The 25,667-nt window shown below is 39.3% G+C and overlaps 1 protein-coding gene across 2 annotated transcripts in view; it reads left to right on the forward strand.

The window, feature by feature from the left end:
- The window catches only part of DNAH6 (dynein axonemal heavy chain 6), a 259,454-nt gene that overhangs the window by 76,511 nt on the left and 157,276 nt on the right, over positions 1-25,667 (forward strand). For both annotated transcript variants that reach the window (XM_036028222.1, XM_036028224.1), the window contains exons 21-30: positions 1,486-1,605; positions 3,671-3,851; positions 5,957-6,053; positions 8,734-8,953; positions 10,285-10,449; positions 10,534-10,644; positions 13,884-14,009; positions 14,095-14,250; positions 14,535-14,696; positions 23,883-24,020. In XM_036028222.1, the coding sequence (XP_035884115.1) occupies positions 1,486-1,605; positions 3,671-3,851; positions 5,957-6,053; positions 8,734-8,953; positions 10,285-10,449; positions 10,534-10,644; positions 13,884-14,009; positions 14,095-14,250; positions 14,535-14,696; positions 23,883-24,020 (1,476 nt within the window). The remainder of the gene's footprint in view (positions 1-1,485; positions 1,606-3,670; positions 3,852-5,956; positions 6,054-8,733; positions 8,954-10,284; positions 10,450-10,533; positions 10,645-13,883; positions 14,010-14,094; positions 14,251-14,534; positions 14,697-23,882; positions 24,021-25,667) is intronic.

Genomic DNA, 25,667 nt, shown 5'->3' on the forward strand with positions numbered 1-25,667 from the left:
TAAGTGTAACCTGTGTGTTGGAATATTCTTAGTGACTTAAAATCCAAAGACACATTTATTTAGCAAAGGCATCTAGTTCTTATAGCTCAATTTAAAAAGCAAAGTGTTGCACACTCTGACCAGTGGGGTCTGTGTGTTGTGGATGCAGCAAACAAATTCACACGCACTGCAGAAGTCCTGTGGAGAAAAAGGGATGGCATGGCCACTCTCTGAATGAGAGAGGGCCCTGACCCTTGCCTGGACAGGCTTTTATTGCTTTTCTGTGCACATTACATTGAGGATGGTTCTCATTTCCTATGCTCAGGTTGATTTTAGGTGATTACCTTTTACAGATAACAAAGGAAAGGATGTTGCTGGTTACTGCAAAAAAAAAAAGGATGTTGTAAATGCAAGGGGGAAAGTGGTTGAACTGGTTACACTCCATCTTTGGGAGGTTTAGCACAGACTTTAGGAAGTTACTTTAAAGATATGCAGTAAACATTTGCTGCCTCAGTTAGGGTGAGGGAGTTTTAGCACAAGCAAGCCTCAAAGCAGCCCAGGTACAATGCAGGCCGGGTTCCCCATGGGAAAGCCAATCTGTGGACCCAGCTCCTGTGTGCCACCTTGCTCCTGCTAACTTCCTGAATCAGGGGCTGGGCTGCATTCACCACTGCCATGAGGATTGGTTCCCTATAGCAAAGCCCTGGTCTGTAGGGTGTATCCAGGCCAGAAGTGGAGATGAAATGGCTTTATCAGGTATCGGTTGGCAGAGCAAGATCATATGTCAGTCTGGGCAGTGCATGGGAGAGTAGATTCAAGGTGAAAGTCAGTCAGTATAAGGTCAAGTGATACTAGGCAGTGGAGCCTCTGCTCTCAAGAAGTTTGTAATTTAAATAGAGCAATTGAAATCCTTTAGATTACCAGACACCTTTTTTAAAAATGCATATGTTCAGTGAGGGTTGCTACAGTGTAAGATGAAGGAGAGATGGGAGGTGGAGGAAAAGCTGTCTGTAAACATTCAGAGCTTGATATGAGTGAATTCAATTCCCCTTTTCCTGAAGATACTTTAAGGGAAATGATGTTTCCTTGGATAAAAGAGACAGCTAATTGTGCTGTCTTTTGCTAGTTTTGAGTCCTTTTGAGAAATAAAGGCCTGGATGACCAAATAGTGTAAAGAAGTTAGCAGATACTCTAAAGTAGGGGGAGAGACAGGGGTGTTGAACAAAACAAAAACTTGTGCCATACATAATTACAGAAACAACTGAGATTTGGCAATCAGGCATCCTTTATGACATTTGAGAGAACATGACACTGGGTTGTAAGCCACAGAAGCCATAGCAAATGGGATACAGAGGGGAATTGGGGGGGGGGGGGACCAACAGGAAGAGCTAAGCTATTCATTCAAGAAGCTGGATTTCAAATGGACTCTTGGGACTAAATATCTATAATTAACTTTGACAGCACAAACATATGATGTTGCATTATTTTCTCTTTTTTTCTTTAAAGGTCCTTCTTGATGACAGTACCATCAACGTTGCAACCATTGCCTCATCACGTTATGTTGGTCCACTGAAAACTCGAGTGGATGACTGGCAGAAACAACTTGCTTTATTTAATCAAACACTGGTGAGTAAGGAAAACTTCAGTTCAGGGACTCAAGAGAACTGGAGAGCCACTGGACCTTAGAAATCAGTTGTCCAGTCATTTAAATATTGTGTAGTTTAGCTGTAATATTTAATTGATGATGTCTATGTTCAGAATGTAAGGAAAATGCAAATATATTGAGCTCTTCTTTACAAGAGTGTCCCATCACCTTTTATTAGTCGTAATTGCTGTGGAATATAATACCACAAACTCAGTGACATAAAACAATATACATTTATTACACCCCAGTCTTTGTGGGTCACTAGTTCATTTGTGGCTTAACTGGGTCTCCTACGTAAGGTCTCACCAGCGTTCCATGAAGAGGTACTCCAGGACTGGGCTCTCATCAGAGGTTCAGCTAAGGAGGGATCCACTTTTAAGCTCACTCAGGTTGTTGGCAGAAATTATTTCCTTGCAACTCTTGGACTACAGCCTTTAATTTATTGCCAGCTGTCATCTGGAGGCCATCCTCAACTCCTACATGTTGTCCATAGTTGCTTCTTTGTTTTTTCCAATGTGGACTTTCCCCAACATGATGACTTGCTTCCTCAATCTAGCAAGGAAGAGAAAGCCTTCAGCAGGACTAATGTACACATAATCATGTGCATCCCATTAGCTTTGCCATAGTCTACATGGGTGGAAGCAAACACCCAACACTCAAGGGGAGAGGATCTTGTAAGAGTGAGGACACCAGATCCTGGGGGCCACCTTAAGAGTTTGGCCACAACACCCTCATCCTTACTGGAAAATCACTCACTGTTGCTTGTAGTCCTCTTGGTAGCTTTCCTTGTGGCACACACCTCCTTTTTATTTGATTCTACCTCCGATTACCCCATAGCAAAGCAGAGACTCACACCAACCTCACTGTTCCCATCCAATCTCTTTCTTAGACTTCACATTTTTAGATTGATTTAATTACATTTATGTTTCTATACATTCTAATATGAAGATTTATCTGTGAAATAATAAATACACTAGTAGGAAAAGAAAATTTATTCCAACATTGTTTCATAGAGATCTTTTTCAGGAGTTTCTCCAACTTTAACACTTTATAAACTGACCCCTGTCCAGCCTTGTGTACTGATGGCTGAGCCTTATGATCACAAAGTCTATAAATCAAAGAAAATGACATGTTTTTGTAGGGGATCCTCAAAAGAATCCAGTGCTGAGTAGTGGAGACTTCTCAGAGAATAGAAGGTGTGAGAGTTGAGATAAAGCAGGGAGCGACTGTGACATTAAGGCTTATGTGTAACCCCCAAATCCAGAGCAAGGAGTGAGAAACTTTTCCGTGGCACTTGGGCAGGAGACACAGAGAAGGGTTAGGTCTAGACTTTGGTTCTGACACTGCATTTACGGTTTCTTTGGCAACAGTGATTGTCTCTAAGAGGAGAAGGAATGAGTGATGGTCTTCTTCCTCCTGTTCATGTATTTGCCACATGTATTGTCACAAGCAGGTTTTACTTTTTTGATTAAAGAAAATGAATCATATTTCTTTTTTAAAAAAGGAGAGAGGAAAGAATATACATGTAATTGATAATATTGAAAAAATTGTTCTTGATAACTTTTTATACAGGGTGAGGCAAACGTATGTTTATAGTTCATAAGGAAAAATAATACAAAAATTAATAAATAATTCAAGAATAAACTGTTTCATGTAGTCACAACTGAAAACCTACCTTTGCGGGACTCTGTATTTGGAAATTGTCACTAAACTCACCACTTCTCAGCCCTGTATTTCTTTAAATAAGCATCTTGTTGTTGGCCCCCTACCCCTAAATGTCTCCTGTGGGCACATTAATTCTCTTTCCCTGGGTCCATTCTGATTACCACACAGCAGATTCATTACAACTCTACTCAGCAGAAAATGGGTTGAAATCAGGCTGAGGTGAGTCTTGGACCCTTTAAGGAGATTTTATTCCAATGGACCTGTAAGAAGACCCCAAAGGGAAAAAAGATACAGTGAATCTCCACATAATTACTTTTAATGTAACTGAATGTTTCAAACATTCAGGGTTAAAATTCGATAATGTCCATGTTTTTCTCCTAGGAGGAGTGGCTGAACTGCCAGAGAAACTGGCTCTACCTAGAGAGTATTTTTAATGCTCCAGATATTCAGAGGCAGTTGCCTGCAGAGGCCAAGATGTTCCTTCAGGTGGATAAGTCCTGGAAGGAGATCATGAGGAAGGTGAACCGGCTGCCGAATGCTCTTCGAGCAGCTACTCAGCCAGGTATAACACAAAATGTTAAAAACGAACAAAAAGACTGTACAGTCATTTGAAGTGATTGCCACCTGTGAGAGTCTGATAGTATGTGCTGCACTCACCCTCCCTTCCAGTCAGCACTGATGACCAGGCGCGTTTGTGGTGTATTTGACACTCCTGCAATATGGATCAATTATCATCATCATCATCATCATCATCATCATCATCATCTCTCAGCTTACTTTATACTTTTTACAAGAAGAACCTACTTTTTTGGCTGTCTTCATAATATGGGGTTGCTGCCACAGAGTGTCAGCCATGCTTCTATTTCACAATTGTGACCACATGATGCAACAGTAACCTCCCACTGACCCATTCTGCTAAAGCTCCCACAAACTTAACACCATAAAAATTTCTATACCTTTTCTAGTTTACTCATTAAATCCTGTTAAACATATTACCACCAATTGTAATTCTAATCTCAATGTTGAAATGCATCTCCATAAGTTCCATTTCTAGGGTTATGGAATTAAGCTCTCTGAGGCACAGACATGGCTGTTGAACTTCATGTTTGCATCGAAGCCTCTGCAAGCTTGCTGGTTCTGTGAAGGGCAGCACATAACCTATCAGGGTAAATACCCCCAGACAGCTTCTCTGCCAAGTAGTGGTAGCCTGCTGGGCTACAATCTTTGTCCAAAGACTCTTCAACAAAAGCAGAAAGGAAAAAACTACATGGTATGATAGAATTGAAAACTTTAAAACTTTGAGGCTTCTAGTCCCCTATGAGCCAGAAAGTGCATCAGTCCAAACTGCTTTTGTCATCACAGCCCCTTCTCTGCCTCCGACCCTTCTGCCTTGCCTCTTGTAAGGATCCCTGTGATCACACTGGGTCCATGGGCTTGTCCGTGATAATCTCCCCACCATGACCCTTAATTTAATTACATCTGCCAAGTTCCTTTTTCCACATCAACTAGCATCTTCTCAGGTTCTGGGGATTGGGATGTGGACATCTCTGAGAGAACTTTGCTCTGCCTACCATATCCACTTAGTGTGTGAATTCAAATCTTTTGCTGCAAAAATATCAATGTTTGGTTAGAGAGTGCTGTCCTAGTTCCTCCTAGACTTATTATATAACTTCTGAAATTTTAAAAAATCTGATTCCAAAATACATCTAGTCCTAGGGATTTCAAATAAAGAAGTGTGAACCTATATGAATCATTTCAGGTGATGATAAAGCTATGAACAAAAATTAAGCAAGGTAAAGGGGATAGAGAGTAGCCGTGTGTGTGTGTGTGTGTGTGAGAGAGAGAGAGAGAGAGAGAGAGAGAGAGATGGAAAGCCTTTCTGATAAAGTAGTTTTTGAACACAAATCTGTGGGAATGAGGACATGGGAGGATTTGAGGGAGGGAGTACTATTAAAGGCAGAGGAAAGAACACAGGCAAAGACTCTGAGGTAAAAGTGCACTTGGCATGCACAATTGTTGGAGAGGAAGCCAGTGTGGGCTGAAGTCGAGTGCACACGAAGAAGGGGTTATGAAGTAAAGCCAGACAGGTATGCTTGCATGGGGGCTAAGGATTGGACTAGGTCATTGATCCCATCCTTTGGGACCATGGAAAAGGCAGGGTTTGATTCTTGGATGGGCGGGTAAACCAAGCACGGTGATAGGCACCCAAAACTTCAAAGTTATGTAAGGCATGAATGTTGCTCCTCAAGGTGATAGAGTTTAGTGATAAAGAAGTAGAATCCTATTGCCACAATTTCAGCATCTGAAGATGGCAGAAAAAACAGGAAACATGAATAAGAAAGTTCAGAGAATGGCTTTGTCCAGAGGGTCAAAAAGACAACTGTTTGGCTTTGGTTTGTGTACCCTCAGCCCACCAAAAGGGAGGATGCTAGCTAAAAATGTTTCAAGTTAAATTCTTGCTCAACTGTGGTAAATATTAAAATTAATATTAATTACACTAATACTTAACATTCTTAGCCAATCTCACAAATTTTAATTTATTAGGTTATTTTTACTAAATAAAACAAAAGCTTTAAAAATATTAATGTAGTATTTTATTTCCACTTAAAATTCTATTCTCTATTTATTTTAATGCAATTTTATCAGTCCCTTTTTTTCAATGAACAGGACTTCTGGAGACTTTTCAAAACAATAATGCATTACTGGACCAAATTCAGAAGTGTCTAGAGTCATATTTAGAATCAAAAAGAGTTATCTTCCCAAGGTAAGTTTACAAAGCAACCTATGTTATTTTTGAGTAGTTAAAACTATCCATTAATTTAAAAGGGTATGCTTAAAAACAAACCATAACCTCAAAATATCAGGGAATCAAAGAGAAAAACAAGACAGACATTTGAAAATGGCAATCCAGCTAGTATCTTGATGAGGGAGCGTAAATGTCAAGGTGAGGTACAATATCAAGGTGAGGTAAAGGTTTAAGTGGGTAAGTACTCAAGGTGCTGGAAGAATTCTTGATCACAACTTTGCCCCACTGATCAGTGTGTCATATATGTACACATGTGTGTCCACAGATATGTATGTGGACAGTTGGAGACCCGTGTTGCCTGAGCAGGTTTCTTTAAGTTGATTGATGGTCTAAGAATGTCACTATAGAAGTTGCCTAAGAGATTTTTTCACAAATTCCAAATGAAATTTTTTACTCACCTATGCATTCTAAAAACATATCAAATGGCCCTGGCAGGGTAGCTCAATTGGTTGGAGCATCATCCCATACACCAAAAGGTTGTGGGTTGGATTCCCAGTCAGGGCACATGACTAGGTTGCAGGTTTGATCCGTGGTCAGGGCACAGAGAGGAAGCCACTGATTGACGTATCTCTCTCACATTGACATTCTCTCTCTCATTCTCTCTCTCTCTCTCTCCCCCTCCCACCCTCCCTTCTCTCTCTAAAATTAATAAACATATCCTCAGGTGAGGATTAAATAAATAAAAACATACAAATGTTTTGCTCAGCACTGAATGTACAAAGAAGAAAAGCCTGGGCCCCTGCCCTCACGATGCTCACGGTCAACAGTTGGACAGCCTTGGTGATGACCGTCTATGATACAGTTGTGTAAGACTACCTGATGGTAGCAAAGCTCCCAGCTGCAGTCGCTGAGGCACTCAGCACCATAACAGAGAACATTAACGATATGTTCATCTTGTACAGATTTCTCCTGTTAGCTGCTAAGGAATGGGAGTTAAGTTCTGTCTCATAACAACCACTGAGGCAGCTGGGGTTAAGTGCTTATCTGGGTTACCAACTTGAGAGGGGTCACAGCAGAGTAACCAGGACAGACGGACTCTGTGTGTGCACAGGAAATGCAGGATCCGGAGGATCTGGTTGAGTTTTAACATAAGTAGTTGGACTTTAAAGAATCTTACCAAAGCTTACCAAAAACTTACACAAATCTAGCAAAATGGAAAAAGATGGAAGAGTTTGAGGTTTGGAACTTGCCTCTTGTGTATTGCATTCTTAAATCAGTGGTTCCCAACCTGGATCTCCCAAGGCCAAAGACATTTTTGATATTTAAAGAAACTGCTTTTGATATGTAAAGAAACCCAGGTAAAACTTTACCTATGAAAATACTGAACACCAAAAAGTATCAGTTCCTTTTTTCTCCTTTTGTTCGAAATGACATCAACTGGGTCCACAATGTTCATTATGTCAGGAGGCTCTGTGAGGCATCGATTTCGCTCTAACAACCTCATGGAAACTTTCTGTGAGCCGTGGGTCAAGGTAGGTCTTGGAGACGCAAGATGAACACAACACTGTCCCTGCTCTCACAGGGCTCAAAGGCTAATCTTCACAGTTATCTGTTCCTTTAGCTGAAAACAAGGTTTGGGGACAAATTAGCTGTGAGCGTATGTGTTGTTAAAGAAGCAGGACTAATAAATGCAACCAAAACATCTTCATTTGTAATGAATAACTGCCTCTGCATTTCCTCCTGGGAGCTAGTTTCTTCCTGCCCCTTTACATAAAATCTTGATCAAGCCTCATGAATTTTCCTGTCATTCTCTCTAAACTCCATTCAGAGTTAAAACTTCCCCCTTCCCTGCCTCAACCTTGTTGCAGGGCTGAAGGTGTTAGTGATGATGAGGATGTACGATGATCAACTCTCCCTACTTCCTGTTCGCTTGCCAAGGGCTCCAGTTTGGATCAGGGAAGGGAGGAGGTGACAGGAGAAGCCTGAGGTGGCTGGTACCAATCTGACCCCCTCTTTCCCACATGGGGCCAGTCTGGGATTCACGGGATTCCCTCCAACCCTGAGGGATTTCTCATGGGTGACAGCTTCCTCCATGGAAATGAAGTGACTTCTCTGTCCAGGCCCTCCTCCCTCACCTTTATCCCTGGGCATCCAGGTATGCACCTTCCCTATTTTTTGTCCTAAGGTCTTTTCCTGCCTCCAAATGGCCCTGTGGGGCAGGGTCTAAGACAATCCCATGCAGTATCACACCAGCATGCCCCGCACGCATGTATTCACAGAGCTAAACCAAGTTCCTGTAACTACCCATCCATCTATCCAACAAATTATGTGTGAGGTACTAGGCTAGATTCTAGGAAAGCAAATAGTATATCTTCACTGTAGAAGCTCAAAGCTAAGTAACACAGGCATGTGAACAAATCAGTGTTATAGCAAGAACCAGCCTTTTAAATAATTTTTATGAAAAATATCTTTTATTTACCAGACACTAATTCTAGATGTTTGAGATGCATCTATACTAATATTCACAGCAATTATCTTTAGGGACATGTGGTGTCCCTAGAAACCCAAGACCAGTTGGCTTGGAGGTCCAGGAAATCAGTGGATGGGGAAGAGATGTGGCTAAGGGGGTTATCTTGTATGTCTAGATAAGGCTTTGCTTCAATTCCAAGTTATATTTTAAGTATTTTCTTTAATCCAGGTTTTACTTCTTGTCAAATGATGAACTTCTGGAGATTTTGGCCCAGACACGAAACCCCCAAGCTGTGCAGCCACACTTAAGGAAGTGCTTTGACTCCATTTCAAGGCTTGAATTTGCTCTTATGCCTCCTGCTGAAGGAAGAATTCCTGGTGTGGATGGAGAGCCAGAAAAAGTTTATACTAATGACATTTTGGCGATGCTGTCACCAGAGGGAGAAAGGGTGAGGTGCTTTTTGTTTTAAATTCTTTCTGGGTAAACATTGTTAACCTCCAGGGTGGAGTGTGGAGGTTTATTCACTGTCGCTCTAAGCATCCATTGAATGTTCCTGCAACTGGCAGTCCGCTGGCTCAGCAGTTCCAGGGACAGCCAAGAGGAAACTCCTGCCTTGGGAGATTTCTAGTTTAGACACAGTGAAAAAAAAAAAAAAGACATTGGAAAGTGCCACAGTAAATGCAATTCCAGAGGCACGTGCTCTGCTCTGGGAGACAGAGTGGAGAACACAGAGCCGTGCCTTACTCAGCTTCACAAGAGGCACGAGAGCAGACAGGTTAAGAGTGCCAGTTCTACTCCCATGCCACTAGATTCAAGTCCCAACCTTTAACCTCGTCTGTAAAAAGATAGTTAGTAACAGTGTCTAATTAATGAGATGCTGAAGATTTTTTTAAGTGTTATTATATGTAATTACTAGAGCAGTACTCAGTGCGTACTTTGAAAGTATTAGTTGTCATTATTGGCATTGGCGTCTCCAGGGCACATTGCACAGTGCCTGGCATATGGTAAACACCAAGCAAGTGGAAGTGTGAGCAGACAGTGGGCAACCAGGTGACTTCACACACATGGCACATACTCACAGATGCAGCCAAGGGAGATGGAGAGGAACCTCAGAAGGGAGAGCATTCCACAGGTGAGCTGTGCACGAAATGTCAAGGGGCTTCTGTCCAGTTAGAGCACAGTGGTGACTCTGCAGGAGTGAAGGAGCCCATCAACATTTCACTTGCCCTGAATTGATATTCTTGCTAAAGAAGTTGTTCATCATTAGTGCAAAAGAAAAGAGAAGGGAGGACCATGGCTGGCATCCAGGAAGAACGTGAGTTTAAAGAGAGGGAAGAATAAGAAGGACAGATGCAGGAGACCCAGACAAAGCAGTCAGCTCACTGGAAATTCAAGAGATAAATATGAAAAGGACTAAAGAGTGTCAGTTGGGGTGGGCAACTGGGAGACAGTTGCTAACCTTTCTGACCTTAACAGATTCAGAGGAGTGGTTGGGGTCAAAAATCCAATGTCAGCAAGTAGGAAAAGAAAGTGAAAGAATTTACATGGTGCACACAGACTCCTTGTAAAGGGAGTTGACTCCAAAAGGAAGCAGTAAAATACAGCAATAGGCAAAGGCGGTAAAGAGAGGTGTAGAGTGTGATGGCAATAGAAAGTTCCAGTACTTGTGGTCAGGCTTCAGTGTTGCCGGGGCTCAGGATTCTATTACAGAAGCACGGAGGACAGACAGCCTGCAAGTCACACGTGAGCCATATTCTTGTTGCTCTGCTCGTCTTCTAGGTTCGCTTGGGCAAAGGCCTCAAGGCCCGAGGCAATGTGGAGGAATGGCTCGGCAAAGTGGAGGAAGCCATGTTCACATCTTTGCGTCGCCTGTGCAAAGCCGCCATTGCTGACTATCAGGGGAAACCGAGGACAAACTGGGTGACAGCTGGCCACGCTTCACAAGTAAGTGACACTCTGTACACTTCCATCTCTGGCTCCCTTTTTGGTGAGAGGCATCACATACTCAAGGGAGATGTTTCCATGCAGGTGATCCTGACCATTTCTCAAGTTATTTGGTGCCGCGATTTGACCGAGTGTTTGGAAGTAGATGGTAATCGTTTGGAGGCCCTGGAAGCTTTTGAAAAAGTCAACTTTGAGGTGAGAGTTTTCAACAGAAAGGCACCGAAAATATTGCTGTGCAAGATTCTCTCAGTGCTTTTTATTGACATGGTTAAAAAAAAATTTACTTTCACAAATTTAATGTTCTGAATTAACTTTACAAAGTTTTGGGGTTCTCACTAAAACTGATTATGTTCACATTTTCTTAGGGCCCCTATCTTGGTGTTTGTGTAATATTTTATATGAATACTAATAAACACAGAAAAAAATGATTCAAGAGAAAAATGTCAGTATTATAACTATTTGCAATATTTAAGGAGAGATTATATTTACTAGGTCCTGGATGTCTCTCTCAGAAGTTTATTTAATGTAGGAAAACCTCAGGATTTCTGCCATTTCTATTCTTAGGCTCAAGATGTGTTTTTCTACTATTTTATAGAACCCTCAGGTAACTATCAATAAAACAATAAACAATGGAATGAATCTAAATGTCATTCTACAAGAATTTTTAAGCTATAGTTGGGAACTGATATTGTACAGTTAGGCCTAATCTTTGACTCCAAATTCAATTCTACTTCCAAGCAATGTTGCATTTTTGAAAGATTTACTCTTACAATAGAAAGATAAGGGGATCCCCAATAGAGCTGAAGGTCTTCAATAGTGCTTCATGTCAAAAGGTCAGAGAAAGACTCCCTAAAGAAAGTCCCATTGACCTCTCTGTGGAGGTAGGTCCCTGATTATTGTTGGCAGAGTGAAAACTCAGCACAGCAGGTCAAGGCCCTTAGGACTGAAAAGTGTCAATTGCTCTTCTTTGAAAAGGTTTAACCATTTAGGTGAGAATTGGGAGCTCAATCTATCAAAAATGCTTTTATTTAATCAATCTTTGGCTTGCTTGTACTTTTTTTTTGTACTTTTTTTTAATTTTAATCATTGTTCAAGTACAGTTTTCTCCCCCCTCCTCCCATCCCAGCCCACCCACCCAACCCTCCCCCCTTCCCCCATTGCCCCCCACCCCTAGTTTTTGTCCATGTGTCCTCCAAATTTGTTCCTGTAATCCCTACCCATACCCCCCTGGAATTCCCTCTTCAAAATGCTCACATTTTCTGATTATCTAAGGAAAAGCTACCCCCAAAATGAGGTGGACTACCTTTACCTCATTTAATTTTTAAGGACAACAATCTTCTAGCAACACTGCCACATGGTTGTTAAGAACATGGGGCTTTTCTGAGGCAAATGTCTACTCAGGTGTCATTTTTGCCACTTCATAACTCTGTGACTGCCACCAAGTTACTCTCTGTATCTCTCAGTTTCCTCTGATGGAAAATGGGGGTAAACATAGCATGTACTTCCTAAAGGTGTTATAAGAATTCAATAAATTACATAAATAACCCTGAATAGCTGCTGCAATTTTGAGAAAGAAAAGTAGGAGGGATCACAATACCTGACACTAAACTATATTACAAGGCCACTGTAATCAAAACAGCCTGGTACTGGCATAAAAACAAGCACATGGACCAATGGAACAGAACAGAGAGCCCAGAAATAAACCCAAGTCTCTATGGTCAATTAATATTTTACAAAGGAGGCAGCAACATAAAATGGAGTAAAAATAGCCTCTTCAACAAATGGTATTGGGAGAACTGGACAGCTACGTGCAAAAAAATGAAACTCGAGCACCAACTTACACCTTACACAAAAATAAATTCAAGGTGGATAAAAGACTTAAATATAAACTGTGACACCATTAAAGTCCTAGAGGAGAATACAGGCAGGAAAATCTCAGATATTTCACACAGAAACATTTTTACTGACATGTCCCCTAGAGCAAGGAACATAAATGAAAGAATAAACAAATGGGATCTCATCAAAATAAAAAGCTTCTGCATGTCTAAAGAAAACAGTATCAAAATAAAAAGAGAACCAACCGTGTGGGAAAACATATTTGCCAATGATACCTCAGACAAGGGTTTAATCTCCAAAACATATAAAGAACTTACACAACTCCACTCTAAGAAGACAAGCAACCCAATTAAAAAATGGGCAAGGGACTTGAACAAACAATTCTCCAAGGAGGACTTACAGAGGATCCAGAGACACATGAAAAGATGTTCAATATTGCTAGCTATCAGAGAGATGCAAATTAAAACCACAATGAGATACCACTTTATACCAGTCAGAATGGTCATCATAAACAAAGCAACAAACAACAAGTGTTGGAGAGGTTGTGGAGAAAAGGGAACCCCTAGTGCACTGTTGGTGGGACTGCAGACTAGTACAACCACTATGGAAAATAGTATGGAACTTCCTCAGAAAACTAAAAATGGATCTGCCTTTTGACCCAGCAATTCCACTGCTGGGACTATATCCTAAGAACACTAAAACACCAATCCAAAAGAACCTATGCACCCCAATGTTCATAGCAGCACAGTTTACAATAGCCAAGTGCTGGAAGCAACCTAGGTGCCCATCAGTAAATGAATGGATCAAAAAACTATGGTACATTTACACAATGGAATTCTATGCAGCAGAAAGAAAGAAGGAGCTCCTACCCTTTGCAACAGCATGGATGGAGTTGGAAAGCATTATGCTAAGTGAAATAAGCCAGGCAGTGAAAAACAAATACCATATGATCTCACCTTTAACAGGAACCTAAACAACGAAACAAAGAAACAAGCAAAATATAGTCAAAGACACTGAAATAGAGAACAGGCTGACAGTGACCAGAGGGGGAATTTCAGGGGAAAATGGGAAGGGTTTACAGGAACAAATATAAAGGACACATGGACAAAAACTAGGGGGGGTAGAAATGGGAGGGAGGTGGGGAGGACGGGGGGTGGCCTGGGATGGGAGTAAAGGACAAAAAAATGTACTTGAACAATAATTAAAATAAAATTTTTAAAAAAGAATTCAATAAGTTAAACTGTTGGGTCACAGAATTATGGATTCTTTTTTTTAACAGATGAATTTTTTTTAAGTTATTTAATTTATTTTTATTTTTTTTTTAGAGAGGGAAGGGAGGGAGAAAGAGAGAGAGAGAGAAATGTCAATGTGCGGTTGCTGGGGGTCATGGCCTGTACCCTGCATGTACCCAGGCATGTACCCTGACTGGGAATCGAAACTGCAACACTTTGGTTCACAGCCCGTGCTCAATCCAGAATTATGGATTCTTAAAATTAGATAGTTTTGCCAAATGTCTATTCCAAATTTAATAGTAAAAAGATATATATGTAAGCTGATTTTTGAAAATTAATTATGATAATTTCCCTTTTAATTTGTAGAGATTAAATGCCCTGGCTGCTGTAGTTCGAGGCACCCTTCCTAAATTACACAGAAACATTGTAACTGCCTTAATTACTATCGATGTACATGCAAGAGACATTGTCACCGAACTCGTTCAAGCCAAGGTACCTGTTTCATTTAAGTAAAATCATATATTACTTTCTGAAATTAGTGCATCTAATATGCATATCATTGTCATCACTTATGTAGGTAGAGGAAGTTGAATCCTTTGATTGGCAGAGACAGCTGCGCTACTATTGGGATATAGACCTAGATAACTGTGTGGCTAGAATGGCGCTCTCTCAGTACACTTACGGCTATGAATATTTGGGTGCATGCCCAAGATTAGTTATTACTCCTCTCACGGTAAGTTACTGATCACTTAAGTTAATGTTGAAAGAAGAGTGCTTTTTAAAAAAAAATCAAAATAGTCTGGAAAAGTTTTATCTAACATTAACTCTTGCAAGGAAATATCTTTGTGAAGCAGAGGTTTGCATTAATTACATGCCTGGATCTCTGAGTATATTTCAACTGCTACAAAACCTGTTGTAGAAAATAATGACCCTCCTCCTCCTATAGAAAGGGAAGGACTGATGATTTTTTTGGCTAGAATCAGTGCCCTTCAATAATGAGTTTATCGATTTCTTCAGGATCGCTGCTACCTATGCCTCATGGGTGCTTTGCAGCTCGACCTGGGAGGCGCACCAGCTGGTCCTGCTGGCACTGGAAAAACCGAGACTACCAAAGACCTAGCAAAAGCTCTTGCCATCCAGTGTGTGGTCTTTAACTGCTCCGATGGTTTGGACTATAAGGTACAGTACCAGCATCTGAACACTCACATTTAGTGCTTATGTGGCTTTCTCTATTTACAACATGACATGACTGAAGGAGAGAATGAAGTGATGGCAAGTGAGAGAAAACTAGTGGGCAAGGGACGGTTGAAGTGTGATAAATAGAGCAAAGGAGAAGAGTCAACATAAGGCAGTCTGAGTAGTCCCAGTGGAAATCAAGGCCAGAGGAGGATTTGTCCGTTGGTGGTAACATTAAAAATCTGTCCCTGTCAGTAAGCAGGAAAGAGAGAGATGAGGTGCAAGATAAAGCAGGGAAATCTAAAAACAGGAATAAGCATACAGGAAGAGATGGGTGATTCTAAGAGTTGTGTATTGAAAATGAAATATATAGGAGGTGAGAAATCACAGTAAGATTTTTCAATACAGCAGTTCTCAAATTTTGTGATCAGAGGCCCCCTTTACACTCTTAAAAATTATTGAGACCTCATAAGCTTTTGTTTATATATGTGGTTATGTCTGTTGAAATATGTACCATGTTAGAATTAAACCTGACACATTCAAATACTTGTAAATTAATGATAATACGTGCATTACATGTCAGCATAAACATATTGGCTGTGAAAAATAACTATGTTCCCAAACAAAAAGTTTAGTGAGATGATATTGTTTTATATTTTTAAAAAATCTCTGATGTTTGATGTTTATATGTCTGATGTTTATATTTTTGGAAGACCTCTGATGTTCGTAACAGAAGACAGCCAGATTCTCACATCTGCTTCTGCATTCAACCTGTTATTTTGGTTGAAGCATTTGAAGAAAATCTAGCCTCACACAGATACATAACCAAAAAAGAGAGGGATATTTTAATAACTTTCAGATAATTGTTGATATTCTTCTTTGAAATTACACCAACACTTGCTAAGCAGCCGTTTCTTAAAGATTATCAGCAATGTGGACATTGAAACCACATTAATAACTTTTCTATACTCTGTAGCCTCATGAGAGAATGGGAGTAAAAAGGGCAAATAACATTTTAATATTATGAAAATGCTTATACCTTACAGACCCCCTGAAAGAAACTCTAGGATTTGCAGGGGTCTCCACATGATATTTTGAAAACTGCTGTATTCGCATGTTAATTCCTAATTTGGAAAGTCACATCTCTTGAAGGGTCTAAAGGATCTTCAGAAAAAGACAAAGGCCATCTTTGTCAATATTCTAGGCAAGAGAAGACTTCCCATTCTGCCACACCCACCTTATCCACACCATTGGGAAGGTGGTGGCAGGAACTTTCTTCAGAAGCAGACACAAGAGAAAACTACAGATCGGCCACCCGAATCCATGCAGAGATTACTGATGGTTAGACTTGGCTTCTTGGCGGACTTTCAGGAAGAACACATGAAGGAAATAAAAGGAGTTTCCAATGATGCCTCTGATATGTTAACATTGAGTCTCTTTTTTTGGTAATTTTTTGTTCTTTATTTTATTTTTTATTGAGATATAATTGGTGTACAACATAGTGATAGTCTCAAATATGTAACATAATAATTTGATATATTGAAGAATGATTACTAAAGTAATTCTAGTTGGTATTCATCACCACACATAGTTACAGAATTTTTCTTTTTGTGATGAAAATTTAAAATTTACTCAAACAGTGAGTCTTAAAATTAGGGGAACTTAAATGTCATGATCAACATGGAAAACAAAGTAAGTCCCTTTTTTATATATTAAAAGTGATTCCAAGCCCTTAGAGCTCACCTTGTTCAAAAATTGTCTTTTTTACCTTCCTGGAGTCCTATGCTCACTTCAGCAAGTAACAGCTTCAAGGTCGTCATCAGGGGTGATGCATATAATCTTCTGATGGAGAAAAGTGCCTTCCTTCCTTCCTTCTATTTTTATCTTTTTTTATTTTTTGTCTTCTGGTGGTGACACTGACCCTTGGTGTCGCCGATGTGAAACAATGATCCAGGCCGGGCAGTCCTCGCACATCACTGAGCCAGCTGTGGCCACTGCCCAACCCTGATGGCCAATACCATTGCGAGCTATGACTTTAAAAACCAAACAAATAAAAATCTTCTTGATAAAAACATTCAGTACACTAGAGACAGAAGAGAACTTCTTAATCTGATAAAGAGCATCTAATTACTGGTGAAAGACTGAATGATTTCCACCTAAGATCAGAAATAAGATAAGGATGGCTGCTCTGCTCTTTTATTCAACATCATGCTCGTGGTCCTAGCCAGGGCAATTACTCCAGAAAATGAAATAAAAGGCATCTAGATGGGAAAGGAAGAAATAAAACTATCTCTGGTTATAAACAGCATGATCTTGCATTTAAAGAATCCTGGAATACTCACACATACACACAATTAAAACTACTAGTAAATTTCAGCAAGACTGCAGGATACAAGATCAGTATGTGGAAATCAATTGTATTTCTATATAATAGCAACAAACAATCCAAAAAGAAAATTCAGAAAACAATTCCACTTACCATAGCATCAAAAAGAATGAAATATTTCAAATTAGATTTAACAAAAGAAGTTCAAATTTATACTTGGAAAATTACAACCATGTAGAGCCCCTCAGCTATGGGGAAGGCATCCGTAAAATGTCAGTTTGTAAAGCAGCACCTCCCCAAAGTATGTTTCTTGGAATGCTACTACAGCATATGCAGAACAACAGAAAAGTCTGTGCTATGCCTCATTTCCCTTCTAGGTTTTCATATTATAGAGTAGCATTTTATACACTTGATAAATCCCACAGTTAGGAAAGCTGTTTATCTTTATTTAATTCAGCAAACCTTAAATGTATTGGGTTGGCCAAAAAGTTCATTACGTTTTTTCCCTATGATGGCTCTAGTAGTTCTTAGTTGTCTTTAACTTTATTCAAAACAATTTTATTAGATTGTATTGTGACAGCTGTCATATCAACATGCATTAAAAAAGAGCTTATCAAAATTGGTGAATTTTGTGTGGCCATTTCAGTATTGAAAATGGAAAGCAATACACAACCTTTTCAGTATAGTATGCTTTATTATTTCAAGAAATGTAAAAAAGCAACTAAAATGCAAAAAAAAAAAGATTTGTGCAGTGTGTGGAGAAGGTGCTGTGACTGATCAAACATGTCAAAAGTGACATGGTTGCAAAGTTTCTTGGTACTGCTGACATTTTGGCCAAGTAATTCTTTGCTGTGGGGCTGTCTTATGCATCGGAAGATGTTTAATAGCACCCCTGGCCTCTATCCACTAGAAGGAAATAGTAGGAGATAGCTGACATACTCAAAATATCCAATCAATAAAATTATTGGTGAAAATGAAAAATATGTCTTTTATTTTATAGAAAAAAGTAATAGACTTTTTGGCCAGCCCAATATTTGACTATTGAGGCTTTTTGGTCACTAACACACAGAGCTAATATTCTCATTTTTCTAAAAGTTCAAAGAAATTAAAGATAACCTAAATAAATGGAAATATATCCCATCTTAATGGATCAGAAAACTTATTACTAATATGACAATTTTCCCTAACTAGATCTATAGATTCAATGCAATCTCTACCAAAATCCCAGCTGCCTTTTGGCAGAAATTGACAAGCTTATCATAAAATATATATGGAAATCCAAGTGACCCAAAATAACTAAAATAATCTTAGAAGGAAAAAGAAATGAAGTTGGGGAACTTACACTTCCCAATTTCAAAACTCACTACAAGGCCACAGAAATCAGGACAGTGTGGTTACTGGCTGGCATAAGAATACACAAATAGATCAACAGAATAAAATTAAGAGTTCATAAATAAACCTTTTACAGTAAATTGATTTTTGACAAGAGTGAAAACATAATTCAATGCTCAATAGTGTTTTCAACAAATAGTGCTGGGGCAACTGGATAGCCATGTGCAAAAAAAAAAAATGAAGTTGAACCCTGTTCTTACCCTACATACAAAAACGAACTCAAAGTGGATCAAAGACTATGTAGCAGGTAAAACAATAAAACTCTTAAAATACAACATAGGTGTGAATCTTGGTGCCATTGGATTATGCAATGGCTTCTTAGAGTTATGACACCAAAAACACAACTAAGAGAAAAACTGGATAGACGTGACATTATCAAAATTTAAAACTTTGCTTTTCAAAGTACAGAATCAGAATGGGAAAGTAAAAAACCCACAAGTGGGAGAAAAAAATTGCAAATCATACATCTAATAAGGTACTTGAATCTAGAATATATAAAGAACTATTGCAACTCCTTTATAAAAAGACAGATAACCTCATTTCAAAGTGGGCAAGGAGTTGAATAGTTCTCCAAAGAAGACATAGAAATAGCCAATCAATACAAGGAAGGATTATCAACATCATCAGCCGTTGGGGAAATGCAAATTAACACTACAGTGAGATGTCACTCCATACCCACTAGGACAGCTGTAATAAAAAAGACAGACAATAACAAGTGTAGGCCAAGAGGTGGTGAGATTGAAACCCTCATACACTGCTGTTGGAAGTGTGAAAAGGCACAGGTCTACGGAAAACAGTTCAGTGGTTTTTTTAAATGTGAAACAGAGTCACTATAGTACCTAGGAATTCCACTCCCTGGTATAGTCATTGTCAAGAGAAATGAAAATATATGTCCACACAAAGCACAAATGTTCATAGCAATATTATTTATAACAGTTAAAAAGTAGAAACACCCCAAATGTTTATCAGCCAATGAAGGTCTAAACAAAATATGGTATATCCATATGTGGTTAGGGCCTAAAATTAAGGCTTAATATTATTTGTTGCTTTAAAATCTGGTAAAGTTGGGAGGGTCTCAAATGGCTAACTGCAAGTTCCCCTCCCAACACTATACCTACTGATAATGTCCCCTAGTCAAATAACTCTTCTTATCAAAGGGATGAGACACAGTTCCTGCTTATCACTGGCAGGTGTCAGTTCCTTGCCAACCTGCAGAACTGTTCAAACAAGCTTGTAACATCTTCCCATGGAAACCAGGGAACACCCCACCTTCTCATTACTAGAAAGGCTGCCTCCCATAGCCAAGATAAAGAAGCAACCCAGGTGCCCATGAATAGGTGATAAAGAAGAAGTGGTACATATATACAATGGAATATTATTCAGCCACAGAAAGGAATGAAATCTCACCGTTTGTGACAACATGGATGGATTTAGAGAAAAACAAACACCATATGATTTTATTATATATACTTATAAAGAACAAAATAAATGAACAAACACAATAGAAACAGACTCATAGATACAGAGAACAGACTGATTATAATCAGATGAGAAGGGTTTGGGGGACTAGGGAAAAGGGTGAAGGGATTAAGGGCTACAAAATGGTAGTTACAAAATAGTCACAGCGATATAAAGTACAGCTTAAGGAATATAGTCAATAATTTTGTAATTACTATGCATGGAGCCAGTTAGATACTTGAAATATCAGGGGATCACTTTGTAAAGTATATGATTGTCTAACCACTATGTTATACACTGAAACTAATATAAAATAATATTGAGTATAAACTGTAACTAAAAAATAAAATTTAAAAAATTCAAACTGTACAGAAAGATCCAAAATTAAAAGTAAAAATTTTCCTCCATTTTCACATCATGCAGTACCACTCTCCAGAGACAAATTTTCTGATTGTGATTGTTTTTAGTTCTTCTGGTGATTGTGATTATCTGTAAAATACATGCATTTATTACTATATTTACATATATCAACTTTGAACATTATCTGCCAACTGATTAAATCAAGATTTTATTAGATATGACCTTCCCTCTTTCTGTTCCAACTTCACTTCCTGGTTTTCGTTAGCTATATAATATCGTTCTACCACATCAAGGTTTATGAAATTGTATTATTCTATAATTATTCTCTCTTTGCTTTGCCTAGGGGGTTGAATATAAAAATGTGAATCCATTATTCAGGACTTATAATAGCAAGGATTGTTTATAAGAATTTAATGGAATAGTTGTGCCCATACAGAAGGATCGGCACACACATCATGACCCCTTCACCATTCAAAGGAAAACATTCCAAGCATCAGAGTTAATGTGTTGTTTTTTATTTTCTTTTCAACTTTCTTTACTTCTTCTAGAACAGTGTTTTTCAAACTTCAGTGTGCTTGAGAGTCACCAGGGGATCTTATTAAAATGCATATTCTTATTCTGTAGAATGTGTAGTAGGGGGGGACTGAAATTTTGCATTTCTAACATCTCCACAGATGATGCAATTTGGTACTGGTCCACTTTGAGAAGCCAAGTTCATGAGAAGCTGTGGATCTCAAAGTGCGAACTCTGGACCAACAGCATTAGCATCACCTGGCAACTTGTTAGAAATGCACATTATCAGGCCCCAGCCCAGACTTCCTGACTGAGAAACTGGCTCTGAAGCCTAGCAATCTGAGGTTTTTTTAACAAGCCCTCCAGCTGGTCATCATGCACACTCACTGTTGTAGGACATGCTCAGCTGCTGTTGTTCTTTGAGTCTTGGTTTTGTTTCTTATATTTCCTTTTTATTTTGCTGGAATACTTACTTGAGCATTTTTTTCCATTTAAGTTTATGGATATTCTGGACTGTCTTTATTTAGTCATCTGCTTCATTGATAATTCAGTACAAGGTGGAATCATAGGTTTAAAATAATCTTTCCTCCTGATTTTGAAAGCTTTACTTCATTGTTTTCTAACATCCATTTTGCTACTGACAAGAATAATAGTAGTTTAATATGTTTGAGGGGATGAGTAATATTTTGCTTCCTTTCTCTCTGGAAGCTTAACAAGCTTTTCCTTGATCCTTGTAGTTCTGAAATTTTACCAGGCTGGATCTAGATGAGACAGTTTTATTCTTTCATTTTGTTTGACATTTGCTCTACTTTGTAATCAGAGAATGTATCACTTTCTCCAGCTGAGTACAACTTAATTTTATTCTTTATTTATCATTACATCTCTGTTCTCTGCTCTGGACCTACTACATCTGTTCTCCACTTCTCTTAAATATTCTTATATTTTATTTTGTTTGTTTAAAGTAATTTTATTTGTTTAGATTGTTTTTCATATAATACTCTTATTTTATCTTGTAAACAACAATCCTCAACATAAACTTATTAAAAACATATTAGAATGGTAGGTATATCTCACAGAACCCAAGAAAGAGTGGAGCAGGGCAGGGACTAGGGCAACATCAAGGACAACCTTGGCTATAGGAGCCTGAGGATCGTCTCTCTGTAACCTTCTCAAGAAAATAGCAGGTTTACATTTCAAATTTCAGAACTGGGATTCTAATTGGCAAGCTGGGTTCAGGCAACCACCCCTAGACCCATGGGCTGTATTAAAAGACAAATACCATGTGATTTCACTTACATGTAGAATCTAATAAACACACAAACAAAATAGAAACAGACTCAGATACAGAGAACAGACAGACAGCTGTCAGAGGGGAGGGGAATTACAGGGCCTGGGTAAAAAAGGTGAAGGGATTAAGCAGTACAAATTAGTAGTTGCAGAATAAGCACAGAGATGTATGTTACAGCATAGGGAATATAGTCAATAATATCAAATAAATAGGTACAGGGCTAAGTGGTGCTTGAAGCAGCAGGGGGACCACTTTGTAAAGCATATGACTTTCTAGCCACTTGGCTGTTCATCTGAAATTAATACAAAATAATAGTGAATGCAAACTGTCCTTGAAGAATAAATTTTAGCAGTATATTTTGAATTCCCAAAGTCAGGCTAATGAATAAATTTTCAGAACATAACTCAGAAAGATAAACTAAAGCATATTACAAATTTTAAGATTTTACTTGAGCAAAAATAAATTTAAGTTAGGCAGCCCCAGACTGGAGTGGTTGGCAGTGCTCCACTGACAGGAGCTGAAGGAATGACTCTTATAGAGAAAAGGCAGAAAAAAAAGGCAAAGAAACTATTTGGTTGGCTATTTTTGTACCAATGCTGAACCCAAAACTCAAGTTTCCAAAGGAAATTATAATTTAGATGGACTCGTGTGCACATTCATGCTCCTCTACCATAGGATTTTGCTGTGGTTAGAACCACCCCCATCACCTGCACAACTCGGCTTTGCTCAGTGGTTCCTGTGTGGTCCAGCCTCTGCAGTAGCTTGTCAAAACCAGGAATATTCAGATGCATAGGTTCTTTTCAAACACCAATCCAAAAGAACCTATGCACCCCAATGTTCACAGCAGCACAGTTTACAATACCCAAGTGCTGGAAGCAACCTAGGTGCCCATCAGTAAATGAATGGATCAAAAAAACTATGGTACATTTACACAATAAAATTCTATGCAGCAGAAAGAAAGAAGGAGCTCCTACCCTTTGCAACAGCATGGATGGAGCTGGAAAGCATTATGCTAAGCAAAATAAGCCAGGCAGTGAAAGACAAATACCATATGATCTCACCTTTAACAGGAACTCCTAATCAATAAAACAAACAAACAAGCAAAATATAACCAAAGACACTGAAATGGAGAACAGGTTGACAGTGACCAGAGGGGAGAGGGGAGGGAATTTCAGTGGAAAAGGGAAGGGTTTGCAGGAACAAGTATAAAGGACACAGGGACAAAAACAAAGGGGGTGGAAATGGGAGGGAGGCGGGGAGAGCTCAGGCAGGGGTCAGCTGGGGCAGGTAAAAGGCAGAAAGCTGTACTTAAACAATAATCAAAATTTTTAAAAAATAGAAAACACTTTAAAATATGTAATAATACATTTAGAACTTAAGTACTGTGTACCAATGGATGCTATCATTTTAAAATGGAGTGTCAAAATTCTCTCAGTGTTAAAACAAAATAAAGTAATAATAGTTGTACATAAAAAAAAGACCAGGAAAGCTCTCCTTAGTAAAATTCTTCAAGGTGTTTTTAAGTCTTTAAATGTGTCTATTCCATATGTTTCTTTGAGAACCTGTCAAGTATTTACATAGGTCAAGGAAGGTTATGAAAAAGCAGGGAAATTGGTAAGATTATCATGGTATTTAAAAATAAAAAGTCAGCTTCAAATTATTTAGAGAGAAACAAAAAGATGTTTCCTCTAATAGAAAGATGTTAACTTCTGACACAGCCCAGTATTCACTAAAAACGATTGCTTATGCACACATACTGCCTGTATTCTCTTTAATATTTCAGTTCATAATTTAACTTTTGAAGGAGTTCCACTATGTCATACCAAGTTGAACAGCATTATTTTGATTTCAGATGATGGGGCGCTTCTTTAGCGGTCTGGCACAGTCAGGGGCCTGGTGCTGCTTTGATGAATTTAATCGAATTGACATAGAAGTTTTGTCAGTGATTGCCCAGCAACTCATTACCATTAGGAACGCCAAAGCCGCCAAGGTAAGGTGTGGGGCAACCATCTGTGCAGGTGGCATTCCTTCAGTTTGTAATTAACTTGCAGCATGTTGTGTTTTAGGAAAGACAATAGCCTGACTACTACTCATTTCCAGTGTAAGATAGCAATACGACTTACATGGGAGAATTAATTCCTCATCCAGGCAACACAAAAACAGCCATATGTTACATGCTGTGCTGGGACCTGGGGACACAGAGTTGGCCAAACTGAGCTGCCACTCCCGTGAAACTGTTCTTCCATCCCCAACACACACACACACACACACACATCTCCCACTTTCTTCTTCACCTTTCCTGTTCTTGATATTGAGATTTACTTCTCTGCTATGTTTCTCTAATGTTGCTGCTGCTTCTGGGCTCCACTGCCTTCACAGTGGCCCCCTGGCTTAGCCTAGTGCTGGTGGAGAGATTGGAGAGGAGTCCTATGGAACCCAGAATCCACTGGACAGGAAAAGCCAAGGAGTGTAGGATCAGATGAAGATATGAATGTGGCCCCACTATTTAAAAAATGTTTTAGCCCATGAGAGCATGTTCCTGGAGAAGGGGTTCATATCAGGAGGCTGAGTGCAGTGAAGGATGGACCAAGTCCCTAATACCCTGTGTGGACCTTCTGAGACAGTGGTCATAAGATCACCAAAGGGAGACCGATGTTCAGACTGTATAAGCCAGAACAACCTTGCCAGTTGCATAATATTTAAATAGCCACTGCCCCAAGTCCCTGAAGGGTCCCTCACCACTAACTTGGCCCCTTCCTGGAGAGCCCCTGACCTCCCCAAGATCCAGGCATAGGGTTTATGATGACATAGCAAAAAGGGACTCTGGATCCAACTCCAGCTCCAGGGACATGAGCCATTCTTATTGGAAGGTGCCCTGCTAAAGAGCTGTTAAATATTTTAATTATCACCTCTGCAAAAAAGCAAATTATAGAACAAGTAAAAACAAAGCATAAACTTTAATTTAATGAGCTGCTAAACTGTACAAGTTGTACTTTACACTTGTTTTATCTTCACACCAAAATCTATGTGAAGTGCATAATGTTTTCCAAAGGTTACTTACAGGTGAAAAGTATTCAAAGAAATTTTAAAATATTTCTTGAAACATTATAGACCTAATTCTATGTGACTCTAGAGTCTGCATTCCTCAACTACATACTCTCCTGCCTCCCGGATCCTCTGGGGAGGCCTGTATTAAATGCAGGGGCCTCCAGATGTAGCATAACTCATAAGTCATTTTCACGTGCTGAGCAATTATGTGAGAGCAAGGTTGGGGGGTGGGAAAGAGGACCAAAGACAAGGGAGGAGGAATTGAAGCCTTGCCAACTGGTGAGCAACCGTGTGAGGTCAAAGAAAGCAGACAGAGACTTCCAGCCAAGATGGAGGCATAGGTAGGTACACTGTGCCTCCTTCCACAACTAAAAAAAGGACAACAATAAATTTAAAAAACAAAAAATAACCAGAACTACCAGAAAGTTGAACTGTATGGAAATCTGACAACCAAGAAGTTAAAGAAGAAACATCCATTCGGACCAGTAGGAGGGCCAGAGATGGGCAGCCAGGGTGGAGAGGATGTACAGCAAGAAGCCAGCTGGAGGATTGGGTGGGTGAGGTTGCGGTTGGTGGAACAGATGGTCCC

The sequence above is a fragment of the Phyllostomus discolor genome, chromosome 6, assembly GCF_004126475.2.
Source record: "Phyllostomus discolor isolate MPI-MPIP mPhyDis1 chromosome 6, mPhyDis1.pri.v3, whole genome shotgun sequence".
Lineage (NCBI taxonomy): Eukaryota > Metazoa > Chordata > Mammalia > Chiroptera > Phyllostomidae > Phyllostomus > Phyllostomus discolor.